The sequence below is a fragment of the Haliotis rubra genome, unplaced genomic scaffold, assembly GCF_003918875.1.
Source record: "Haliotis rubra isolate DU_JTF1 unplaced genomic scaffold, ASM391887v1 Scf1292, whole genome shotgun sequence".
NCBI classification, from domain to species: domain Eukaryota; kingdom Metazoa; phylum Mollusca; class Gastropoda; order Lepetellida; family Haliotidae; genus Haliotis; species Haliotis rubra.
The window spans coordinates 82,792-106,006 of record NW_025765217.1 but is presented as its reverse complement, the minus strand read 5'-3'; the positions used below and the strand labels follow the sequence as shown (position 1 = coordinate 106,006).

General features: G+C 39.9%; 2 protein-coding genes across 2 annotated transcripts; one reads left to right on the top strand and one right to left on the bottom strand.

Moving 5' to 3' along the window:
* The first annotated feature begins 9,311 nt into the window (after positions 1–9,311).
* LOC124266993 lies at positions 9,312–10,696 on the top strand. Its single transcript, XM_046701838.1, has 3 exons — positions 9,312–9,849; positions 10,179–10,305; positions 10,517–10,696. The coding sequence occupies exons 1-3, from the start codon at positions 9,377–9,379 to the stop codon at positions 10,670–10,672; spliced, it is 756 nt and encodes a 251-aa protein (XP_046557794.1). The 5' UTR covers positions 9,312–9,376; the 3' UTR covers positions 10,673–10,696.
* Positions 10,697–12,221: 1,525 nt separating this feature from the next.
* Positions 12,222–14,491, bottom strand: LOC124266998. The gene is made up of 4 exons (XM_046701839.1): positions 14,035–14,491; positions 13,624–13,743; positions 12,793–13,001; positions 12,222–12,236 (listed from the first exon to the last, which is right to left on the bottom strand). Exons 1-4 carry the CDS (start codon positions 14,246–14,248, stop codon positions 12,222–12,224), a joined length of 558 nt encoding a protein of 185 aa, XP_046557795.1. The 5' UTR covers positions 14,249–14,491.
* Between the last annotated feature and the right edge of the window lie 8,724 nt (positions 14,492–23,215).

Below are 23,215 nucleotides of genomic sequence, written 5' to 3'. Positions count from 1 at the left end.
TTCATATGAATCTATACCTTTGAAACATATGCTCATCGTACATTTTCGTGTATGCCATGACCGGATTGTCAGGTATTTCCAAACATGAATTGCAAAACAGATACCCAAGTAAATACATGATCATACAGTTCCCGATGCATTCCTTTGAATTTCAATGGGTGCTGAAGTTTCCGATTGCGTTCTAAGTTTACCAGGGTTGGAAACATTGTAAATTGACTTAGGTGGGGAAACACTTGTAAATTTTCACATGTGCAAATGTTTACACACCTTAGATATTTATGTATCATACCGGATTTCAGGGGTACGTATATGAACGGTTCATGCACCTTCATGTTACCTGTGCTCAAGCAAGATGATCATTTGTTTCCATCATGTGAATTACTTGGTTCATGTAATTTCATTTTCACACATTTTAGTACGTTTGAAATCAACATTCATGTCACCTCATAATTCTTATCATCAAAAGAGCCTGACTAAGAAAGCGGTATTACGCAAACTAACATGGCTTATTAAGCTTCGCTCGCACTTGTTGTCAGTATCAGTTACGCTTTGTGTGCGGTGTTGGCAAATCTTGTGAGTGGTGAACAAAAGGGCGATGAGCTGCCCCTTTGTCCTTGCAAGTGTCCCCAGCCGTCCCAACAGAATAGCACTTTATCTGTCTTGTAGTCTGTCTCACAGTTCCTGAACCACATTATTTTCCCTACTGCCAAGCCCTCTCTGTAGTGCTAAAGCCCTAAATAAAGCAAGTCTAGATTTCCACAGGTTCTGAATCTCTAGTCTTCCAGTAGATCCTTTTCAATTTAAATGGGCTTGTTTGTTACTATCAAAATTATATATATTCAGAGACTAAGCATTAGTCTATCTCTCTTTGAGCACGGCCAAATACGCTACACGAACCAACTCCTAATTTCTTAAGTCATCTGTACTGTAAAATAAGTTTTGGCAGTAGATAATTGGAATATTATTGCACTGCATGTGACCTTTCTTAATAGTCTGACAGTGCCTGAACCTTGTTATTTCTCCTTCCGCTCATCCTTTGCTGTAATAACGCCACACAAAAAAATAGTTTTTATCGTGTAGCGATTATGACCGGATGGCACAGGCGGGTGCGTATACCATTGGCATGTTGGGCCTCTGTGCCATTTGTAAAATTCGTCTTGATTGTCCTGTTTAAATTGACGATCCATAAACCCAGATTCCGAAAGAAAATGTCACAAAAGTAAACGTGACGTTGCATTGCTGTAATTTTCCATGTCGGAGAAGTCCTTCTAACAAGATATATATTCCGTTGTTTGGAGCAGGCCTGTGACTATTACGCCCGAGTGTTGGTAAACATCATGCAGACATTTAACCTGACATAGACGCAGACCTCGCATGTTCAAGTTCAGATCTGACAAGTGCCGAAAATATTGATTCCGACAAGAATGCAATATCTCAGTGGGTTATTGTTTTCCTAAGTGGAGTGCTTTCTACAACATTGGAGATAATGGTATCGTTGTCTTCCTGATATTCCCCCGAACGGAAGCTCTACTCATTTATGGTACAATGTGTAAGTTACAGATTTGTAGGGAATAGTCTTAAGACTTTCTACTTTGACCAGGATTCTTCGAACTTACAACAGTCGTTTGAGAAGATCAAGAGAGAAAGGGTAGTGTGCAAATGTATCTGGCGGACGTATATGGAGAAAGTTCGAGTGTTGCTGTATAAATACAATAATAGAAATACCGGTTATGTTTGAAACGTACCCTCAATCTGATAGCCAGTGAGATTATTGTGAAAGATCGCAATATGTATCATCATAAACGGGCCCAGATAAAAGTACGTGTGTCATTCATTCCCACATTATATCCCCTTTATAGACGCGGGACATGGTTGTTACAGGTAGGGCAAACACTTTCTTCTGTAGGTATCTGCCTGTTTCACGCTACATACATGTATTCATTTTATTGAGAAAAAGTAGCGACGCAAGTTCTCCTCCATCACACATATAATTGTGTAGATATCCAGTGATTAGGGATAGCGCTGCAGCAATTGCAACTTATTGAAATTTACGACATACACTATCATCTGCAGTAGTACTTCCATACCCAGCATCGTATTTATTTCTCTCTTACATAAGGTGAAATGTCACAGGGTTGTCATGGTAACGATAATTTGGCGTACTATTTATTGTCTTATTCTTTTATCTGCGATTAGAATTTAAATCAGTTTTGGCGTGAGCTTGTTTAGAGAAAAGAAGCTGTCAAACGAATATTAATGTGATCGAACCTATAGGTCTTAGTCAAAGCGCGTTTCAAGCCACTTACATAAAAACTTCATGATAAATATCTGCTAATCCATGGCACGATTCCAACCATATCATGAGCATGTGTTTGTGAATCATAATCGAATAGTGATGTTACAAGGCGTCCATGCCGCGTCAAGAACACATGGAAACGCACGAGAATTGCAATACGGGCCCCTAAACCACTGATGCTCCGTGACCTTGAGACACAATTCATGTGATTGAGCGTATGTATGCAAAAGACAAAATGGATTCTCGTGCTGTTATGCTTTTGAATTATTAAGTATTCGTTCTTGTCTCGGGATATATGTATACTGTCCAGTTTCAACCAAATGTACATTCGAAGGATATCGAAATCTAGGTTAAGCTATTGGAATCATATTTACAATTAAAAGACCCAAACAATGGTCTTGTCCAAATATTTTGTTTTCCATATCTTGTCCCAATCTGTATCCAGAGACCATACAATAGTCTATTATATAGTCTCTGTTTTACCATTGTCAGAGAACGATATTATTTCCCCTTCCGCCCAGCCCTTACTGTAATGCTTACGCCCTAAAGGAAGCATATCTAGATATTCCCAGGTTCAGCGTTTGTTAAAACTCACTGCAGGGGTCGGGTTACAGAGTAAACAATCCCAAACACCGGCGGCTGGCGGGGACCAACATCTTCAGTAACATTTACATCTGCCAACGCTTAATTCGCAAGTGGTGAGGCCATACGCTAATGAGGCTAAGGGTCCTGTACCATGTTTGTGAAATATCTGTGATGCCTTATATGAAGTTTATAATCTAAGCAAGTCTAGCTATGTATGGCTTTAAGTCACTGCTTAGAATTTGATTTGGTAAATATTAGTATTTCACTGACTCAATCACATTGGAAAACGCATAGCAGCCTATAATTCATCGTGACTATGATTAAGCCATCACTGTAAAACACAAGGGTTATTTCCTTTGAGTTAACTGACTGGCTTTCGGTATCAAATATTTAGAACTCCAGCCAAAGTAGATGTTATGCTGTCTGGTAATATGGCGTTTTTTGTAATGCTTTGGTTGCACTTAATGACAAGTGATTGTTAAATGTACATATGATGTTTTGAAGGATAATCTCAGCTGACTCAGAGACTTTGCACGTGGTTTCCCCCACTCTTTCCCCACCCATCCTTCAGTTTTTATGTTTGTGACATGATCTGCACACTGATAATTTAAAACAGGTATATAAATGATAACTGTTTGCAATCTTTACCCAATTTAGTTTTCCATTTATTTAGCAATTTTCAGTCTCTATTAATTTCTGGAAATGTTGTACGGAGGTACATTTAATTAACAGTTTCACCCAATAACAGTAAAGCATACTTATAAAACGTTTCGGTACTTTGATAGATTAACAAGTTCACATTATATTCCATGATATTGGGATGCTAAAATGATTAACATTATTATATAATGTATAACAAATCAGACAGCAAAAAGCAAAAATTAAAAACGCATGAGCAACATAAATGATGTCAGGTAGTAAGCTTTCAATAATTACAGAAACTGCTTAGTTATCTAACTTTATGAACTAATTGCAATCACAACAGTTTTCTATAATCTACCCAAGAGATGGAATCAAAATAGGTGTACAGTATATTCCGTCGGGTAACTGAAATTTGAGAAAAACGTCCGTATGGGACAACATCTGTATTCCGAATCAAAAGAGGCCATCTCACGTAGTGGTGTAACGATTCATCGATAGTATCGATGTTTGCATAGTCAACTATGCGATACGAATGCATCAATACAAAACACATTTAGGCAATACATCAGGATATTTATATCGCAAGGGTCCATGATACATCGATGTATCGTGAAAGATCGATATATCGCCATGCTAAGTACTGCTGAAAGTTGTAAGGAGTTTTGCATTAGGAATAGGAAGCTAGTCTCTTTGAAATACTTCTGAATGTTGTACTGTGAGACGAACTTAAGAATGCATCATTTGAACCCGTTCATCTGAATAGTGCAGTCCATTTTACCATTAAGGTGCCGAGGGTATGTAAAGCGATAAACTGTCAGTGTTGGCATTGTCTTGGTTACTGTGTAGCAGTGTTGAATGTACTGGCGAATTGCGCATTTACCAAAATCATCAAATTCAATTTTCCCTTCGGTACGAGTACGCACTTTCCCTGGGCTTGTGAACTTACTGGTACCCATCGCGGGAACGCATTTACCAGACGCGTAGCAAGCCAATTTTTTCGTGTAAGCCCAATAGGTTGCCAAGCTGTATATTTAGTTAGTGTTGAGGCATTGCCCAACTTTCATTTTCAAAATCATGTCTAAGCCCGGGGCTTTTTTCATGGTGATAATGTCAAAGACCCAAATCACTTTATTAGGCATTGGGCTAAAAATGGAATTTTAACAATTAAGGACCCTCGAATGAAGATAGTTTTATGTCTTTTGAAGATCTGAAACTCAGGGAATGTGTTGTAACTCAAACCTTCTGGAAAGAACTTGAAAACTGGATAATCAAAAATAAACAGAAATTTGAAATAAGAAAGACTTTGGTTTGGTTTGGTTTTTGATTTAGCCATTGCTAAATCATATAATCTGTTCTGCTAAAAGACATATATATATATTTGCACTTTAAAGAAAATAATTCCAAAAGTTAAGAAATTCATATCCAGACGGAACCATAATTTTGATAATTTTCAGAGAAATGGTTTCCTTTATCCTCAGTTTTCAATCTCTTATTCTGTAATCAAACTTGAATAACTTTATTGCATTATAATTTCTTCATGCTACCAGTTGATGAACTTTGATCATGCATATGTACACTTTTTGCTTTACTTTATATGCTTGTATTCAATTATGGGAACAAAGGAAAAAAAAAAAAAAGAAAAACTGGTCACGTGATCATTATCGTATTCTAGTTTCAGACCATCACACCGATTACAAATGAGATATTCTTCAAGATCATTAAGGTTAACAGCTGTGTTTGTTCAAACATGCCATAGAAAGTCAAGTGAGTGTATGAGTGTTTTTTTTCCAATATGTGGGCAGGCGGACATACATACATACCATTGCAACCGCTTCACATTATATTATATGCACAAATATTCTACATACACAATGAATTTTAGTAGAGTGGGTCGTTTACGTTTCCGTAGTTCCACCAGAAGACATTTTGGATAATAAATATCACACTTTTGATATAATCATACACAATTAAGTGTTTCGCCATATATTCTTACAAACTTAGCTGCAGATACTTGCAATACTGCTGACTCACCTTTAAGAAATATTTACGTATTCACTCACTAAGTCTTTGTCACTCCAGATGTTTTGTATGCATGCGTTGGTTATGTACAGCAAAGTATACCATATATACAGCTTAGTATTTCTAAGTAACCCACCTTCTTCACACTTTGGTGTGAAAGGTGTCAGTTGAGTTTACACAGGACCCTTTGTGTGCCCTGTGGATACTATTTACACTCATATGGTCCTGCTTGCAAGTGCAATATAGCCATTATGTCACTGCATTCACCATACATTACCGATTTCCATATTGCATAAATACCTACACTGAGCACTTATCATCTTAACTTGACAACGACTGGTAAACATCTTTTGTCTTCAATGAATAACCTGTAAACACCATTCGACAGCTTAACTACTGCACCTGTGACAAACAAATGTACTATATGAACACCGAGAGGAGAGAGCAAGGTTCACATTCGTCATGCGGAGGCACCTTTAGGACAATTGTGCATGTAGCTATGAGAAGAAGTACCGCAACCTTGAATGTGACTTAGCTCTTTGTCCAGAAAATGTATACCAGTTCAGGTATAAAAAAGGGGTATGGTCTTACAACAGCACGTAGCTCTCTTGATTCCAGCAGCGAGATTCTGACTTGGTTTCTGTTAAACCCGGCAAAGCCATAACATGCCATTACATTGATTAAATTGCTACAGTTCACAAAGGTGTCATAGCTCAGCACAGTTACCATTGAGGTACACAGACCAAAATAATGTTCAACACGACCCCTATGAAACTACGTCAGTGTTAAGTATCATGTGCACACATCGCACGTCACGTTGACAATGTTTTTCTCAAACTAATACATCGAAGTGTTCAAACTAAAGTGTTCAAACTAATACATCGAAGTGTTCAAACTAATAAATCGAAGTGTTCAAACTAATACATCGAAGTGTAAAGAAAGGAAAGAGAAAAAGAAAGAAAGAAAATGTTTTAATTTTTTTTTCGTGTAAGCCCGGTAGGTTGCAAAACTTTATATTTAGTTAGTGTTGAGAGCTTGCCCAACTTTTCAAAATCATGTGTGAGCCCGGGCTTTATTTCATGATGATAGCTACGCCCCTGTTTACCTTCGTCCTTTATTTTGCGCAAGGTACTGACAGATATACCACTAGCATCGCTGGCTTTTTTGAGTGCACTGTGTGTGCTGTCGGAAATAGTACACATGTACTGAATGACATTGTTGGCAACCTCACGTGTTTGTGAATGAATTACTTGACCCCGTTTACCCAATTTAGAGTGCGACATGATAAGTTTCAAATACCTGCAGAGTTTAATACTCTTTTAACAGTCCACTTTACAAGATACTAGTATACACATACTCGAGCAGAAACACAACGTTTCCGAATCATTGCGTAGAAAGTGATTACTGCGAGGATCACAAAAATCACGTGCGCAAAGTTTTCACACCTGTTCCCCCTTCGAGTAGATAGAGGATCAGTTCACGGCACGCTCCCAGCTGTCCTTTCACAAACGCGTCTTTCGCGCACCTCATTCTAATGTTGGTTTGACAGTAGGAATATTTGTTTGTATCTGTTACATGAACAAAGGAGTTGGTGTAGAAGTGATAGAGTGTGAACATTTCAAACTCTGTGAACTGTACAATACTTGTCTTCAAGCAATTGAAATATGTTTTAGTTGTTTGACAAATAACAACATTTATTCACAACTATGAATGATGTCTTAGCTTTGTTAAGAAAGAGAACAAAGATAAGATACAATTTAGACAGCAGACTTAAGAGTTTTTTCAGTGATTCTGAATTCTTATATAAATTACATTGAATTGTTTGTGAAAGAATTGGTGTAGAAACACAACTTCCCAAAGGAAACTTCAGTTTCAAAATATTTTAAGACGTGCTGAACTTGTTTGACTGTACCTACTTCAACATGAAATGCTGAAATTTTATGAGATCAACAGCTCTTTAAGTGCGTGTGTGAATGTAACACAGGTTTTAATAAATTTATAACTATTTTTAGTCACGATATGGCTGAAATACTGCCACTGTGACTATAAACTTTAACTCACTCACTCACTCATGATATATCGTCTCGCCTCATTAAACTGGTATCAGGATATATCGTCTCTCCACTTAGACTACGAAGCACAGCTCTAATACCAAGTATGTGCATATTTACACATTTACAACAGTACTTCACATCATTAATACATTGTAATCATCTTTTTCGAAAGTATAGATAATGAAATTTGTGCAGCTATGTGAACACACCTGTCTGTGTTTTATTGCAATAAGCAGTCTACTCCTTGTATGTCATATATAAGAAGTGTACGTAAGGTCAATTATTTAAACTATAATGTAATTTCCATTACAAAAAGTATAAACGGTATTACCTACTGATCAGAAAGGCTTATCAGTACCCCACCGCCACCACCCCGCCCTAGGCCTACCCCATCCCACACCCTCTCACACACATGCACACACACACTCTAGCATGCATATCGCTCTGGCTCATAGACCCAATATTGTAACCTTTTAAACAGACATCATGTGTATGTCAAAAAAGGCAGGCACGTTAATAGCGGTGCTCAGTCATGGGTATCACTTCGCCGTGTGTTTCTAATGATCTCCGTGCATTATGGCGTGGTCCGACGCGCTAACGAACCCGATGTGACAGTTACATTACAGAACCATTGAATACATGTTAAAGTAGTGTTAATCTTGTAACACTATATTTACCCATTACCAACCATTTACGCGTGTACTAAATATATGACAAACCTAACCCTGGTCATACAAGATTTCAAAGGTATTGAAATGCATGTCCTACAATCACAGCATTTACATATGTTACACATGCTAGAAAACACATGAAAACAATGGCCAGATTTGCACACCTGTGAAATACAAGTAAATACAGAGTTGAGTGTTCATTTATTTTAACACCCCTTTAAACGTGTGTAAATCTGACAGCCAGATGATATGTAGATTTCAAAAGATTGTTCATATGGCCGCCGGATGAAACGTATATTCCCTAATGTTAGTAAATTTGGGTAATACAGTCATTTGTGTGGTGCCGGTAGGTGTCTGGTTGGAGCTTCGACACCGCCTTTATATATGGAAATGATGAGACCCTTGGACCACTCTCTTGGGAATGTATCCGGACATCAGGATGGTGTTGAACGGCTTATCAGTACGGCTTATCAGCTCGGCTAAGGCTACATACAGGTAAGATCCACCGTATTTCAGATGTTCATGATTTATACCATCTATTCCTGCTGCTTTGTTGCTCTTGAGGCTTTTACATAATGAGGAGATTTCTTTTGGAGATGTGGTTATGCTACTTATGTCAGACTCTAGCGAGCGAAGTTTGTTTCTCAGCTGTTCTATTGCTGATTCTGTGTCCCTCTTAAGTTAGTCATCAAAATGTTTCTTTCCTTGGTTCTTATACACACTTTTCAGATGATCTGCCATTGCATTGAAAATAGAGTGCGGATCATATATCCTTTCACCGTCTACATCGAGGCATGGAATTTGTTGTTGTTTCTTTGCTTGGCACAAGAAGGACCAGAAACATTTCTGGTCTATATTACCTGCGTCATCCATGTCTTTGAAGTTTTCTGATTCATAGCGTGAAGGCTCTTTTCTCAGACTTTATCTAAAAGCGTCCTTGGCAGCCTTGTAGAGCTTGAATGTGCTATGTTCAAATCCCCTCGGTCCGCCCGCATCCAGCCATTCAAGCCTCCTTCTCGTCATAAGTTTGTGATTAGAAATGCCAGTTGTTTACGGAAGTGATATCAAGAGGCTAGGTTGCGCGCGCAACCGGTAGGCAGAAGGCAACAATGGCCACCGACAACAATGCGAATCGCTGTAGCATGGAAGTTAAACAATGGTCAGATTATGTGCTGAAGTTATCTGTTGAAGACCGCGAGAGGTATATTTCAAAGCTGACATCTGGTGAGGGTACACGTAGTTTGCCAGACCCCTATTGTTTGGCGAGCGGCTGGGTTGACGACCCGTCTTTGTGGCCGGCCATAACATTTACGGACATATATTTCTATCTTGTGGATACGCCAGGACAATTCACTCACGACAGTTTGAGGGCGTACAAATCCTTAAAAGCGTACGACTACGTGGAAAGTGGACATGTTTACCCTATCTTTTACAATGCAATTGACGACCAGTCACCTTACTGCTTTTTGAAGACGAAGGTGATTCCATCCCAGCGCCTTCGTGACAAACCACATCAGCCATGGGTTTGTGTCAAGAAATCTGAGGGGACAGTGTTTTGTGCCCACTGCACGTGTATGGCTGGGTAAGTTGGTTTTTTTATTGTATATAGTTGCCTATAATTTTCAACAGTTTTACCCAAATAACAGTGTATTTTTAGGATTGAAATATCTCAGATCTAAATTAAAGGATCCATATGTAATGGTTGGATTTTTGTAACAGATTCTATTTTTCATTGTTCCTTTTGAATTCTCATATCAATATCATTGCTTCAATACTTTTTAATATTATATAAAATTTTACAATTTCATCTGTATGGTTCAAAAGGTGTTTTTCACGTTTTTTAAGTGTACAGCTACTTCTCAGTTTATATAATTTTTAATATAATAAAACGATATTGTTTGGATATTTCAGACTTGGAGAGGTATGCAGTCATGTGGCAGCCCTACTGTTCAAGGTTGATGCAGCTGTGAGGGCAGGATTGACCGCAAAAGCTTGCACCAGTGAAGCGTGCAAGTGGAATGCTGCTTACAGAAAAGAAGTAATGCTCTCACTTTTTCATATAAAATAATATACTTATTTAGCTTACTGTTCAGCATCATGTACTTTACATATGAAAACCATAGAAAATGAGGGGGACTTACATTCATTATCAATTAGTGTTATATTTATATTGGCAATGAGGTGGCATAATGGTTGAAGTGTCTGCCTAAAACCACACACAGTTGCTCACTCTTACCTTATTATTTCAGCTCCAGCCAACCCCACTGTGTGAGGTTCAGCATCTGTTTGGACGTCGTCGGAAGGCAAACACTCCATCTGTGTCAGGAACTGGAAAAGCTCCACTTCCTGATATTGAAACACTGAAGTCGTTGAAAAGTGTATGCCCTAATGCTGTCTTTTTTTAAGTGTATTCCTCCACTAGATGAAGAGGAAACTGACAGTGCTGAAGAAGATGGCGAGACACATTTGTTCCCCCCAACAATTACAAGTCTTGTGTGTGAGGACAGAATCACTGATGAAAATCTCGAGTCTGTTTGTGAGGAGCAGTGGAACTCTTATCAGTGTGAACCGGCACAGATTAGCAACTTGGAGGAAGTTACCAAGAACCAAGCTATTAGCCCTCTTTGGTTTGAACACCGAAAAGGAAGAATAACCGGAACCAAAGCCCATGATATCTTGGTGATGAAGAAGACCACAGATCCAAAGAACACCATCATGAAGGTAATGGGCTATAACACAAAGGACATCTCCAAGAAAGCTGCAGTTGCCTGGGGCAGTGACAATGAGGCCAGAGCACGTAAACAGTATGCGAAACATCAGACAACACAGCATGCTCAGTTTGCGTGTAGAACAGTGGGGTTACTGATAAGTTTGCAAAAACCTTACATGGCAGCATCAAGTGATGGCACTGTTATGTGCAAGTGTTGTGGTAATGGATGCTTAGAGATAAAGTGTCCATACAAGCACAGGGACCATGACATATCCACAGCAGTAAATGATAAGACCTTTTGCCTGGACAAGGACTTACACCTCAAGAAAGGGCACAAATATTACTCACAAGTGCAGCTTCAAATGTATGTGCATGATGTGAACTACTGTGACTTTGTCATTTTTACAAATAAGGACATGACAATAGTCCGTGTGCCCAGGGATGATGAGTTTTGTTCAATTCTCATAGCAAAGTGTGACACATTTTTCTTTAAACACATTTTGCCGGAAATTGTTTCAAGGAAACTTGAAAATGCAAAGCCTTGTTTGAGCGATGTGTTACAGACACTGGTAATTCAGATATATGGTGCCTATGCCAGCAAGAGGAGTATGGTCGCATGATCATGTGTGAGGGAGCCAATTGTTCGTACACTTGGTTCCATTATAAATGTGTCAACATTAGAAGGAAACCAAAGGGTTCTTGGTACTGTCCAAGTTGTATCATGGGATAAAGTTTCATACATGTTCCCAAAGAAATCCCTTCGTCAGAACATAAGAAATTTGTTCGAAGTATGTGTAAGTGCAGCTATGATTATGTAACCTCTTAGCAAAATTTTCACCATTAACATGGCCAAACTAAAATTTCATTTAAAGGTTAACTGTCAAATGGCTGACATGTGTTGGATTAGCAGACATGTCTTTACAATGGTACTATGTTACAAATATGTCAAGTGTATATGCATGTACACTATAAATGTCCCCTCTTACTGACCATGCGAGTCATTAATTGATTGTGGAGACATGCCATCTCGACACACACATTCTGTCATGTAAAAACCATGCCAGAGGGAAAAACTGATTTATGTATCTTCATATCATTTTGTTATTATATTTGTAATGTTTAATTCAATTGTGTTATCAATCACAAAACACTCAGATGATGTCAAAGAAAATTGTATTGACAATCATATTCTTTTTGTATATTTCAAACATGTCAGCACAAAATGTAATGTTTTCAGTAGACTTCTACATGTCAATCTTCTGTAGGAAGAAACATCACAGTATCAATCACAAAACATTCAGATGTTGTGAAGCAAATTGTATTGACAATCATAGTCTTTTTGTATATTTCGAACATTTCAACACAAAATGTATTGTTTTCAGTAGACTTCTACATGTCAATCTTCAGTAGGAAGATGTATGACAGTACTATTAAATAACATGTGTTCATTTCACAAGATGCATTTGACAAATGCAATGTTTTTATGTGTCAAACATGCTTGATCTCTGTACATAAAATGAAGACTATTTCAAATGGGGAAGAATACACACTATATTTGCCATTTAATCCTGTGTTTGTTGTTAATTTAAACATTTGAAAAACAATTACTGAAATCAATATGTTACCAAATATCTCATTTAAAATCTTAAACTAAATCAGAATAGTTATCAGGAACATTGGGCCTTATTTGTTTACTGACTGGCTTACAAATTACATTCCCATTGCTCATGGTCATGTAAACCAACACAATAAGTATTTATGAACAAGATTACACTACAGCAAATTTTGATGAAGATTTGACAGAGAACTGCATACAGTCATAATATTGTCAAAATGAGGCACAAGGTTGATCTTCAGGGTGGTGCTCAGAATCTTGAAGTTTTTTACTCTTTCTATAGCCCTCTCAACATGTATTCTGGCCCGTGACAGCCTCCTTCCAATTTCGATTTCTTTAGGGCTGAGCTGAGATTTCCCCCTTGTAAATGCTGGTATGGCAAGCTGCGCACCACATGCAGCAAGGTCATCTGAAATAAGGAACCCGCGATCAGCAAGGATCAGATCCCCATGTTCCAGAAGCTGAAGGAATCCTGAGCGCTGTGTGATGACTTTGTCCGAAACCCTTCCACCAAAGGCTCTCGACACAAAGGTGACAGCTCCATGGGGTGCAATTCCTAACAGAAACTTTATAGTGTTATGGCTTTTATAGTTGGACCATGTCATAGCTCGTGCAGTGAAATTGCCAGGCCTCTCAATAAATATTTCGCAACAGTCTATAATGACCCTGCACTTTCTGTAAGATTGTTTGATCACTTTGGGCATATTTCTTAATATATCGTCACTTTCAGGCCAATGTATCAGGAATGATAATTTGTGGGCAAGTGGTGGAATGGTCTTACTGATTAAATCATTCACAGTTTGTCTTGACACTCCAAATCTGTAGGCCAAGTCCTGGTCTACTAGATTCAAACGTAGCTTCATCAGCACCAACATGAGCACACTGGCAGGAGTTAGAGTCATCGAGACAGGAAGTATATGTGCACAGAACTGAACTAACCACAAGAAGCTGGCATGACTAGAGATACCTGTGAAAAACAATGTCTTTCCATCCTTCTTGTCTCCTTCCAAAAAATCGGTCACTGAACCTACAAGCTCTGAGCTGATGTCTTGTATCCTGTAATTCAGCTTGTAGGTTTTCTACCTCTGTGAGCAGCTGTCTCTTTTCGGCTTTCAGTTTCATGATCACTTCAATGCAGGGGTCATGTAAGTCTGGAAAACAAATTGAATTATTAAATGACTATTTACCGGCCAACGTGAAAAAATACAAACTATGTGAAAGGAGGATGTATGATGAGGGTCCCTTTTGATCACTTCTTTTCATGTTTCAAAACATATTGGAAAAATACCTATGAAATAATTAGTGAACATTCAAGTTGATAATAAACAACATAATATTTTTGATCATCATTCCAGGTTTCCTTATGGAAAATACTACATTAAGAACTAAAATATGGCTTCCTATATAAATATTTCCATTCATGAAATAGAACTTTCAGATACCTCGTGCAGGCTGATTTTCTTCTTCTTCAACACCTTGTTCACTCTGCTCATTGAGGGAAGAATTGAGTGACAACTCAAGTAGAATTGAGGCAGCATTACTTCTTTCTTGGCTATCCTTGGCTTGTTTGTTCTTGGTATCTTCTCTAATCTGTGCCCTGTAAAAACGATCTTTCCTCGCTTCAGGTGTCATCATGGATGCAGTCTTATATCCCATGTTGACATGTGGAACATAGTCTGGATCACTTGGGTCACTTCTAGCAGATCCTGGAAATAAATTCAAAATCTTAACTGCAAATCACACATTTATATAAAAGAGAAAATAATGTGAGGATCTTACCTAGATTTCCAAAAATATAGCTTATTTGGCATACGCTTATCAAAATAAAAAGATATTCTGATCGAAAACTGGACAGTTCTATCAAACCAACATTATTACATTTGATATGTTAGAAAAAAATAAAAACATGTTTTTAAAATAAATATTAAAACGTGACTATCGTATATCATTGTTGGGTTCCCCCATTATCTTGTTGATGGTTCACAGTACATACTGATATATGAAGCCATAACCCATTTGCCACAACGTACTATCTACAGAATCACAAGATTATCACGATGACAATGAAACAATGAAAATTATGGGTTGTTGGCCAAAGAAATGTAAATATTCAAACCTGATGCAAAGTGAACTCCACAAACTCGATCACCATCATGATCAGGCGTCCAATTCTTGCGGTTGATCGCTTGAAGCCACTTGCGTCTTCTTTCATCGGCAGTCGGAATTCGATGAAATTTCAAGCCTGAACCTTTTTGAAATCTATTCGTGCAACCAACTACCACGCACGACACAACCATGTTACTTAGATTCCAATGTAAGCGATAAATTATGCAGGAGAAATGGATCTTATTCGTATAATGCTAGAACGTCTTCTCGCTAATGCGTTGTCTGCTGTTGTGTTGACACTTTTCTGCCTACCGGAAGTTAGGGTAGGCCACGTGATCAAAACAATGAGGTCACGCTGGCATTTCCTATAATGCTCAAGCAAGATGATCATTTGTTTCCATCTTGTGAATTACTTGGTTCATGTAATTTCATTTTCACACATTTTAGTACGTTTGAAATCAACGTTCACATGACCTCAATATTCTTATCATCAAAAGAGCCTGACTAAGAAAGCAGTATTACGCAAGCTAACATGGCTAATTAAGCTGCACTCGCTCTTACTACAAGTATCAGTTACGCTTTGTGTGCGGTGTTGGCAAATCTTGTGAGTGATGAACGAAACGGCGATGAGCTGCCCCTTTGTCCTTGCAAGTGTCCAAGCTGTCCCAACAGAATGGCACTTTATCTCTCTTAGAGCTCAGCCAAATATGCCACACGTACCAACTCGTAATTTCTTAAGTTTATTCAGCTCACTACTGTAAACTATTGTTCGGCGGTACATAATGGGAATATGATGTGACCTTTCTTAATACTCTCACAGTTCCTGAACCATGTTATTTCTCCTTCCGCTCATCCTTTGCTGTAATAACGCTATGCAGCTTTAAGTTGTCCACATATGTTTCACTATCGCAAACGTATGCGACAACAATTAAACAATGCCATATCAAATGATATATTCTGTGAGACATGAAATGAAAAATGGTTTCTTTGTATTCCGTTGTTTGGAGCAGGCCTATATCACTATTACGCCCCAGTGCTGCTAAACAACTCGCAGACCTAAAGTCTGACATAGACGCAGACCTATCATGTTCACATCTGATTGGGGCCGAAAATATTGATTCCGACATGAATGCAATATCTATTGTAAGTACGTGTTGTCTGACCGCATCCGTGGTGTAGTGGTTAGAGCGTCCGCCCGGAGAGCGGAAGGTCGCGGGTTCGATCCCCGATCGCGTCATACCAAAAGACGTTAAAATATTGTACTTGTTGGTCCCTGCCTGGCGCTCGGCATTAATGGGTACAACAAGGACTGGTCGGCTCGGAGTCAGTTTTATGTGTCTGAGTGGGGTATTCATCCTTCACTGCGGCATGGTACCTCAGTGGGCTAGCACTATAAAACCAGGTTCAATCTGGGCTAGTACAAGCAGCCGCACGTACACATACACGCGCATGCACATCGTCATATGAGCGAAATATTCTCAAGCACGACGTTAAACCCAATTTCATCCCACCTCACGTGTTGTCTGTCTGTAGTAGACAGACCCGTTACATAGAATGTAGAGCACGGACACACTGCTCGTGCATCCCACACACTCACGCGCGTTCACCGTTCACATCTGGCGGTGCGTGTCACTGACTGAAGACGTGAAGGGAGGCGTTGACAACTTCTTGAGCGCATATTATCATATTTATCTAAATCATATAAATTGTTCATTTATATCACATGTGAAGCTCTGCAAAACCGCAATGTTACTGTAAACAACACAGTTTTATGTACAGTTAGACTGATGTTACACTGATGTAAAGCATGGAGTCATGATGACTATCGACAGTAACTGTTCATGAGATCGTGCAAGGGCATTATGGGTAACTCGTACAAGTTATCTCATGACTGTAATAGTATTCATTTGTCTTGACTCAGACTAATCACCACCTTGAGTTTAGTAGACTCGCACACTTCATCGAAGTGCTGTTGGCCACCTTTCTCGCCGTCCCGTCCAGCATCTTTATGAGGATGCATGACCCCACTGGTCAGCCATGACGCCTCAACTTTCTCATCCAAGACAAGCTGGCGGGCCCTTCGAGCTAGCGCTGCTCGGGGTCCGGTAAGAACTTCACTGATAATAATTCGTGTCAACTGACAAGATATGCGTTCTCCTAAGGTCCTCATATAGCTTCCCGTCTCGATTACGATTTGCGAATCTTAAATCTGAATCTTATATGTGTTAATCAGAATGGTTCTATTGTATTCTCTCTTCAGAAACTGTTTTAAAAAGAAAGCAATAAAACTATGTTTTTCGATGGCAATGCTAGAAATGCAATTTGTGTGTGTCTCTGTATGGTTCATACACGGACATGGGCGACGGCAAGATAGTCGGGGTTGTCGGTTATAATGGAGTGAGTGGGTGAGTTTAGTTTTACCCGCTTTTAGCAATATTCCGGCAATATCACGGCGGGGGACACCTAAAATGGGCTTCACACATTGTACCCATTGGAGGAATCGAACCCGGGTTTTCGGCATGACGAGCGAACGCTTTAACAATACCATTTGCAATGCATTGCATGTACTTGACTTTCATACTCATAGGCATGTAATAGATTTGAGATATTATTCATATTGGTCGGCCCATTTCGATCGTAATAAAAAAACCATTACTGCAAAATTTACACTAGTCCTTCATGTTAAATAGCTGTCTTTGAAACACAGAATGTATTCCAAGCTGATTTGCTTTTCAGTCACTTCACGTCCCACGCTCAACGAAGACATTGGCATTATGCGATTTACACTAGTCGTGCATGTTGAATAGCTGTTTTTGAAACACCGAATGTATTCCAAGCTGATTTGCTTTTCAGTCACTCCACGTCCCACGCCCAGCGATGACATTGGCATTATGTGATCTGACAACGGAAAAACAAATGGAAGTTCTTGTGTTTATTTACTCTTTGAAGTGTAGCGTTTCTACAACTTATCACATGCTAAATGTATCACATAATAGTGGATAAAAAGAAACCTGGCCTTTTTTGATTTAGTTTGTAAACTACTGACTGATTTTTGCTATTGAACACTCACTGAGTACATGTTGTGACAACAACCATCTGTCGTCGTATATCTCATAAAGCGAGAGCGTGTAGTGAACGCCTGTGTTTGTTCGTGCTGGTCTTTCCTTTGTGGTTATATTTGAACATGACGGGAACATGAATCTAATCAATGCCCTGTATGTTGTTTATGCATAATCCATGTTGAGTCACTCACTCAACAACGCTGGGAGTTTTATAAAAACTCTTGTTACCTTTGATCGCGCAATGAATATCGAAGATATTCAGTCGCAGATGATAGTGTGAAGCTAATCTTAACGCCATTCGTGTTGAACATGTAACGGATATTACTTCATACGTTTACACGCGCACCACCTCTTGTACAAACTTCACGTAGGAGATGAGCAATATATTAATAGACATTAATCTGAAATGGTCGACTTAAATCCCCAGACACGCAAACAATCAGTCCCCGATGCATATAATTTATGTATAGTTATAAAGTTTTTCTACTGGAGTATATCATCCGAGTATTTATGGTGCTGCACATCCACGTGACCTCATTATTCTTATTACCAAAAGAGCCTGACAAAGAAAGCAGTATTACGCAAGCTAACACGCCTAATTAAGCTGCACTCGCTCTTGCTACCAGTATCAGTTACGTCTTGTCTGCGGTGTTGGCAATCTTGTGAGGTGCTTGTTTCGAGGGATTAAAAGGTTCAGCGGTGAACAAAGGGCGATGAGGTGCCTCTTTGTCCTCTCAAGTGTCCCTAGCTGTCCCAATAGAAAAGCACTTTATCTCTCTTAGAGCTCAGCCAAATATGCCACACGTACCAACTCGTAATTTCTTAAGTCTATTCAGCTCACTACTAACTATTGTTCGGCGGTACATAATTGGAATATGATTGCACTGCATGTGATCTTTCTTATTACTCTCACAATCCTTGAACCATGTATTTTTCTCCTTCCGGTCAGCCTTTGCTGTAATAACGCCATACAGGAACTTAAAGTTGTCCACATTTGTTTCATTAACACATATATGATAACACAAATCAAATTATATATTCTGTGAGACATGAAATGAAAAATAGTTTTTTTCGTGTAGCGATTATGACCCGATAGCACAGGCGGGGGCGTTCTCTGAGTATACCACAGGCATGTTGGACCTCCGTGCCTTTTTTAAATTCGCCTTGATTGTCCTGTTTAAATTGACGATCGATGAACACAAGTAAATGTGATGTTGCATTGCTGTACCTTTACCCGTCGGAGAAGTCCTTCTGAAAAGATAAATATTCCGTTGTTTGGAGCAGGCTTATATGACTATTACGCCCAAGTGCTGCTAAACAACTCGCAGACCTTAAGTCTGACATAGACGCAGACCTGGCATGTTCAAGTTCACATCTGATTGGGGCCGAAAATATTGATTCCGACATGAATGCAATATCTCATTAAGTTATTGTTTTCCTAAGTAAGTGGAGTGCCTTCTACAACATTACAATTCATATATTTTTGTTTGTGCAAACAGACAAATGTTTTCCCACTTGTATGTATTATTTACCTATTTATGTATGTTGTACTATGTTTCTGCGCACCCCTTTAATCATTCAAGTGTCACTTCTTAATATTACGTATCACCTGGCCTTACCAAGTATTCTCAGCAGCGGAAATATGCGCAGTTTCCATTACATACCTTGCGCATGCGCACACTTTGTTTACTTCCCACAACCCCCTCTCTTCTTCCTTCTGCTCCAAGTCATAGTGCTCGCAACATAACAGCACGTACATATTTGCTACTGCTTTTCTGGGACCGTAAGTGATTGGTATTGTTGCTACTATACCTAACTGTCGATGGTAAGCTGCCAACTATCGCTGACATGGCATCCAGACGCTCTGCAAGACGAGGTAGAACATATGCTGCAAGCTCAAGTGCGCCCTCCTCAACCAACGAAGGGATTGATACGCACCGCCATGTTGGAGATGAGGATGGGGCAACACGCAGTACCAGGAACGCTCCATATCTGACTACAGATGTGTTACGCCAGAGATTACAGGCTATTGGGGTTAGTGTGCCTTCGACATGGGGGAGGAAGACCGTGTTGCAACTGTACAAAGAGAACTGTGCGATCAGCAGGGATGTAGAGGCGGTTCCAGTAACCCTCCCCCGTAACAGTGGATCAAGTCTGACATCGGCCATTCCGTCTTCGCAGCGCACACCCTCGCACATTGGAATTTCCGGGAACACCGAGGAGACATCCGATACCAGGGCAACACCACCAACTCCTTCAGCTGACATGATTGGCGTAATGAGAGAAATGAAGGATCTGATTTCTTCCCTCTCACAGCAATTAAATTCAAGGGGTAGGTCAAACGATGATAACATATCACCACCTTCAGTGCAGTTCGTGTCATCTGATACCATTCCCTATGTAAATTTTGTTGATGAACACACAAGAAGAAAAATACACCAGGGGAAATATGTTAACCTAGCATCACTGCTGCTGCCTACACAAGAAGCTGGAGACTATAGAGTCTCAGAAGAATCAGGAGGGTGTAGGAATGTCAAAGCCGATCCCCGACTCAGCAGAAACTTAAACTTTGCTGAATTTACCAGATCTTTCAAAATCTACAAAGACATTTTCAGCGAGGCGTGGCCAAACAGAAGAGCCCAACTGGACCAACACGAACATACCGTTGGAGAACTACACAACCTATATGGTGGTTTTGTCCATTACGAAGACCACAAACGCCTTGCTGCTCGTGTCGCGGCACTAGCTGAGAGGGGGATACATCTCGACTGGGGGATCCCCGATACCAGGATCTACACGACCTGTACATCTTGACTACGCTGTAGGTCTTGTGTATGATGTGCCAGCATTAGCCACGACACAGCTACATGCCCATCAGTGCTGGGGCAAGAGAGTGACTTGCCTCGGGCGGCAGCCATAAGGAAGACCTACGCCCCTTCATCGACTACAACCGATTCATATGGACGGCAGAGGATACAACACCAAGGGCGAGAAGTTTGCAGTAACTTCAACCAGGGCGGATGCATGAGATCCCGGTGCAATTTTCTTCATGTTTGTGCCTCTTGCTTTGGCCAAGGTCACAGTAAGCTCGATTGCCGGAAGACCAAACATGTTCATGACAAGAAGCAGTCATACGAGAAAAAATGACCATCATTGACACCACTTAACGTAGACCAGTTACAAGAAGAACTGGCTTCCCATCCAGACGCAGACTTTGTGGAATATGTAACCAATGGACTTAAATATGGTTTTCATCCCCTCGTGTCATCAGAGCCAGATGAAACTTGGGAGTGTAGGAACAACCTGAGTGCTCGAAAAGACCCTGCAACTGTTACTGCATTAGTGCAACAAGAACTGGACAGGGGCTATATCGATTGACCATTTAAACATTCACCTTTTGAACTGTTTAGAGTTAGTCCACTGGGGCTAAGCCGAAGGTAAATATAGCATGAAAAAAGGTTGATCCTCGATTTGTCAGCACCTCATGACCACTGTGAAATTATGAGCATCAATGACATGATAGACAAAGACGTGTGCTCGTTAACCTATGTGAGAGTAGATGATGCAATAAAACAATTGAATAATGTTGGCAAGGGCGCTCAAATGTGCAAGGTGGATGTCAAAGATGCATTTTAACAAGTACCAATCCATCCCGATTTCTGGCCACTGTTTGGATTCAAATGGGCGAATCAGTACTATTTCTTCAAACGTCTCGCGTTCGGGTGTAGATCTAGTCCTCGCATCTTTGATCATATCTCACAAGCTATTGAATGGATTCTAAAAAACAATTACAATGTCAAATTCATGCTCCATTTACTTGATGACTTTCTAACCATCGATAGTCCCAATATCCAGCTACCAGTACTATGAACACTCTCAGAGATGTCTTCAAAAAGCTACAGGTTCCCTTATCTGAACATAAAACGCTAGGACCAGCTTGTGAGATGGAGTACTTGGGTATAGTGCTAGACTCAGTGACAATGACAGCCCGGCTCCCCCGGGACAAACTGTCCAGGATATCCACCATAATTCAAGATTTCAGTCACAAGAGAAAGTGCACCAAACAACAGCTACTATCTTTGATTGGACATTTGTGCTATGCCTGCAAAGTTGTGGTGCCTGGGCGGTCATTCGTGTCTTATCTCATTGATCTCTCGAAGTCAGTGAAAAAACTGCATCACAGAGTGACCATATCTGCGGAATGTCGTGCAGACATGAACATGTGGCACACGTTTCTTCACAAGTGGAACGGGGTGTCATTCTTCCAGGAATCGTCATCGACACCAGCTCCAGACATGAGACTGTATACTGATGCCTCTACTTTAGGATTTGGAGGATATTTCAATGGTTCATGGTTCTCTGCACCATGGCCAGTCAACATGCAACGTCTGTGCCGTAGTAGCAGTCGATCTATGGCTCTCCTGGAACTCTACCCCATTGTGGTAGCAGCAGTGATGTGGGGTGAAAAGTGGTCAACAAAAAAAAGATTGTGTTCTATTGTGACAACGAATTTACTGTATGCATTATTACAAAGGGTAGATCAAAATGCAAGGACATTATGCCTTATATGCGCAGGTTAACTTCTTTAGCTGCTTCTCATAATTTTGTTGTACATGCTAAACATGTGCCTGGTGTCTCTAATCAAATTGCTGATTCTCTATCTCGGCTGCAGATCGCTCGGTTCCGGACACTAGCCCCCAAAGCAGATCTTCAAGCTACACCATGCCCACCCCCCGTCACAACTGACATCGGTCTGGCAAAACATCTGAATACCCTATTGGAGGCATCAATCGGAACAAGAACCAGAAGTACTTACGCAACTGGTTTCCAGTCCTACATCTCATTCCTCCTTCGATACCCCCTTCCACAGCCTGCAAATTGTTTTTCCTATTCTGTCAAATGTTTGTAGTATTTCATAGTGATTGGTCAAAAGAGAAAGGGGTAGTGCGCGATGTACTAGCGACGCGAGTGCTTCTCCATCACACATATAGTTGTATAGATACCCAGTGATTAGTGATAGCGTTGAAGCAACTTATTACAATTTACGACAGACACTATCAACTGCAGTAGTACTGCCACACCCAGCATCGTATTTATAGCTCTCTTACATAAGGTAAAATATCACAGGTTTGTCATGGTAACGATAATTTGACATACTATTTATTGTCTTACTCTTTAATCAGCGATTAGAATTTTAATCAGTTTTGAGGTCAGCATGTTAAGAGAAAAGCAGTTTTGTGATCGAATCTATTGGCCTTTCTAAAAGCAAGTTTCAAGCCACCTACATAAAAAACCTGTTTTCATGATAAATATCTGCTAATCCGTGGCATGATTCCGACCATATCATGAGCATGTGTTTGTGAATCATAATCAAATAGTTATGTTACAAGACGCCCATGCCGCGTCAACAACACGTGCAAACGCGCGAGAATTGCAATATGGGCCCCTGCACCAA

What these genes read in the sequence shown, in the direction of transcription:
- LOC124266993 (XM_046701838.1), top strand. Translation starts at nt 9,377, where the DNA reads ATGGCCACCGACAACAATGCGAATCGCTGTAGCATGGAAGTTAAACAA. An exon ending in CACTGCACGTGTATGGCTGG is followed by an intron (nt 9,850 to 10,178) that starts GTAAGTTGGTTT and finishes TGGATATTTCAG; the next exon opens with ACTTGGAGAGGTATGCAGTC. An exon ending in ATGCTGCTTACAGAAAAGAA is followed by an intron (nt 10,306 to 10,516) that starts GTAATGCTCTCA and finishes TTATTATTTCAG; the next exon opens with CTCCAGCCAACCCCACTGTG.
- LOC124266998 (XM_046701839.1), bottom strand. Translation starts at nt 14,248, where the DNA reads ATGGGATATAAGACTGCATCCATGATGACACCTGAAGCGAGGAAAGAT. An exon ending in AGAAAATCAGCCTGCACGAG is followed by an intron (nt 13,744 to 14,034) that starts GTATCTGAAAGT and finishes TTTGTTTTCCAG; the next exon opens with ACTTACATGACCCCTGCATT. An exon ending in AAGACATCAGCTCAGAGCTT is followed by an intron (nt 13,002 to 13,623) that starts GTAGGTTCAGTG and finishes TCCTTATTTCAG; the next exon opens with ATGACCTTGCTGCATGTGGT.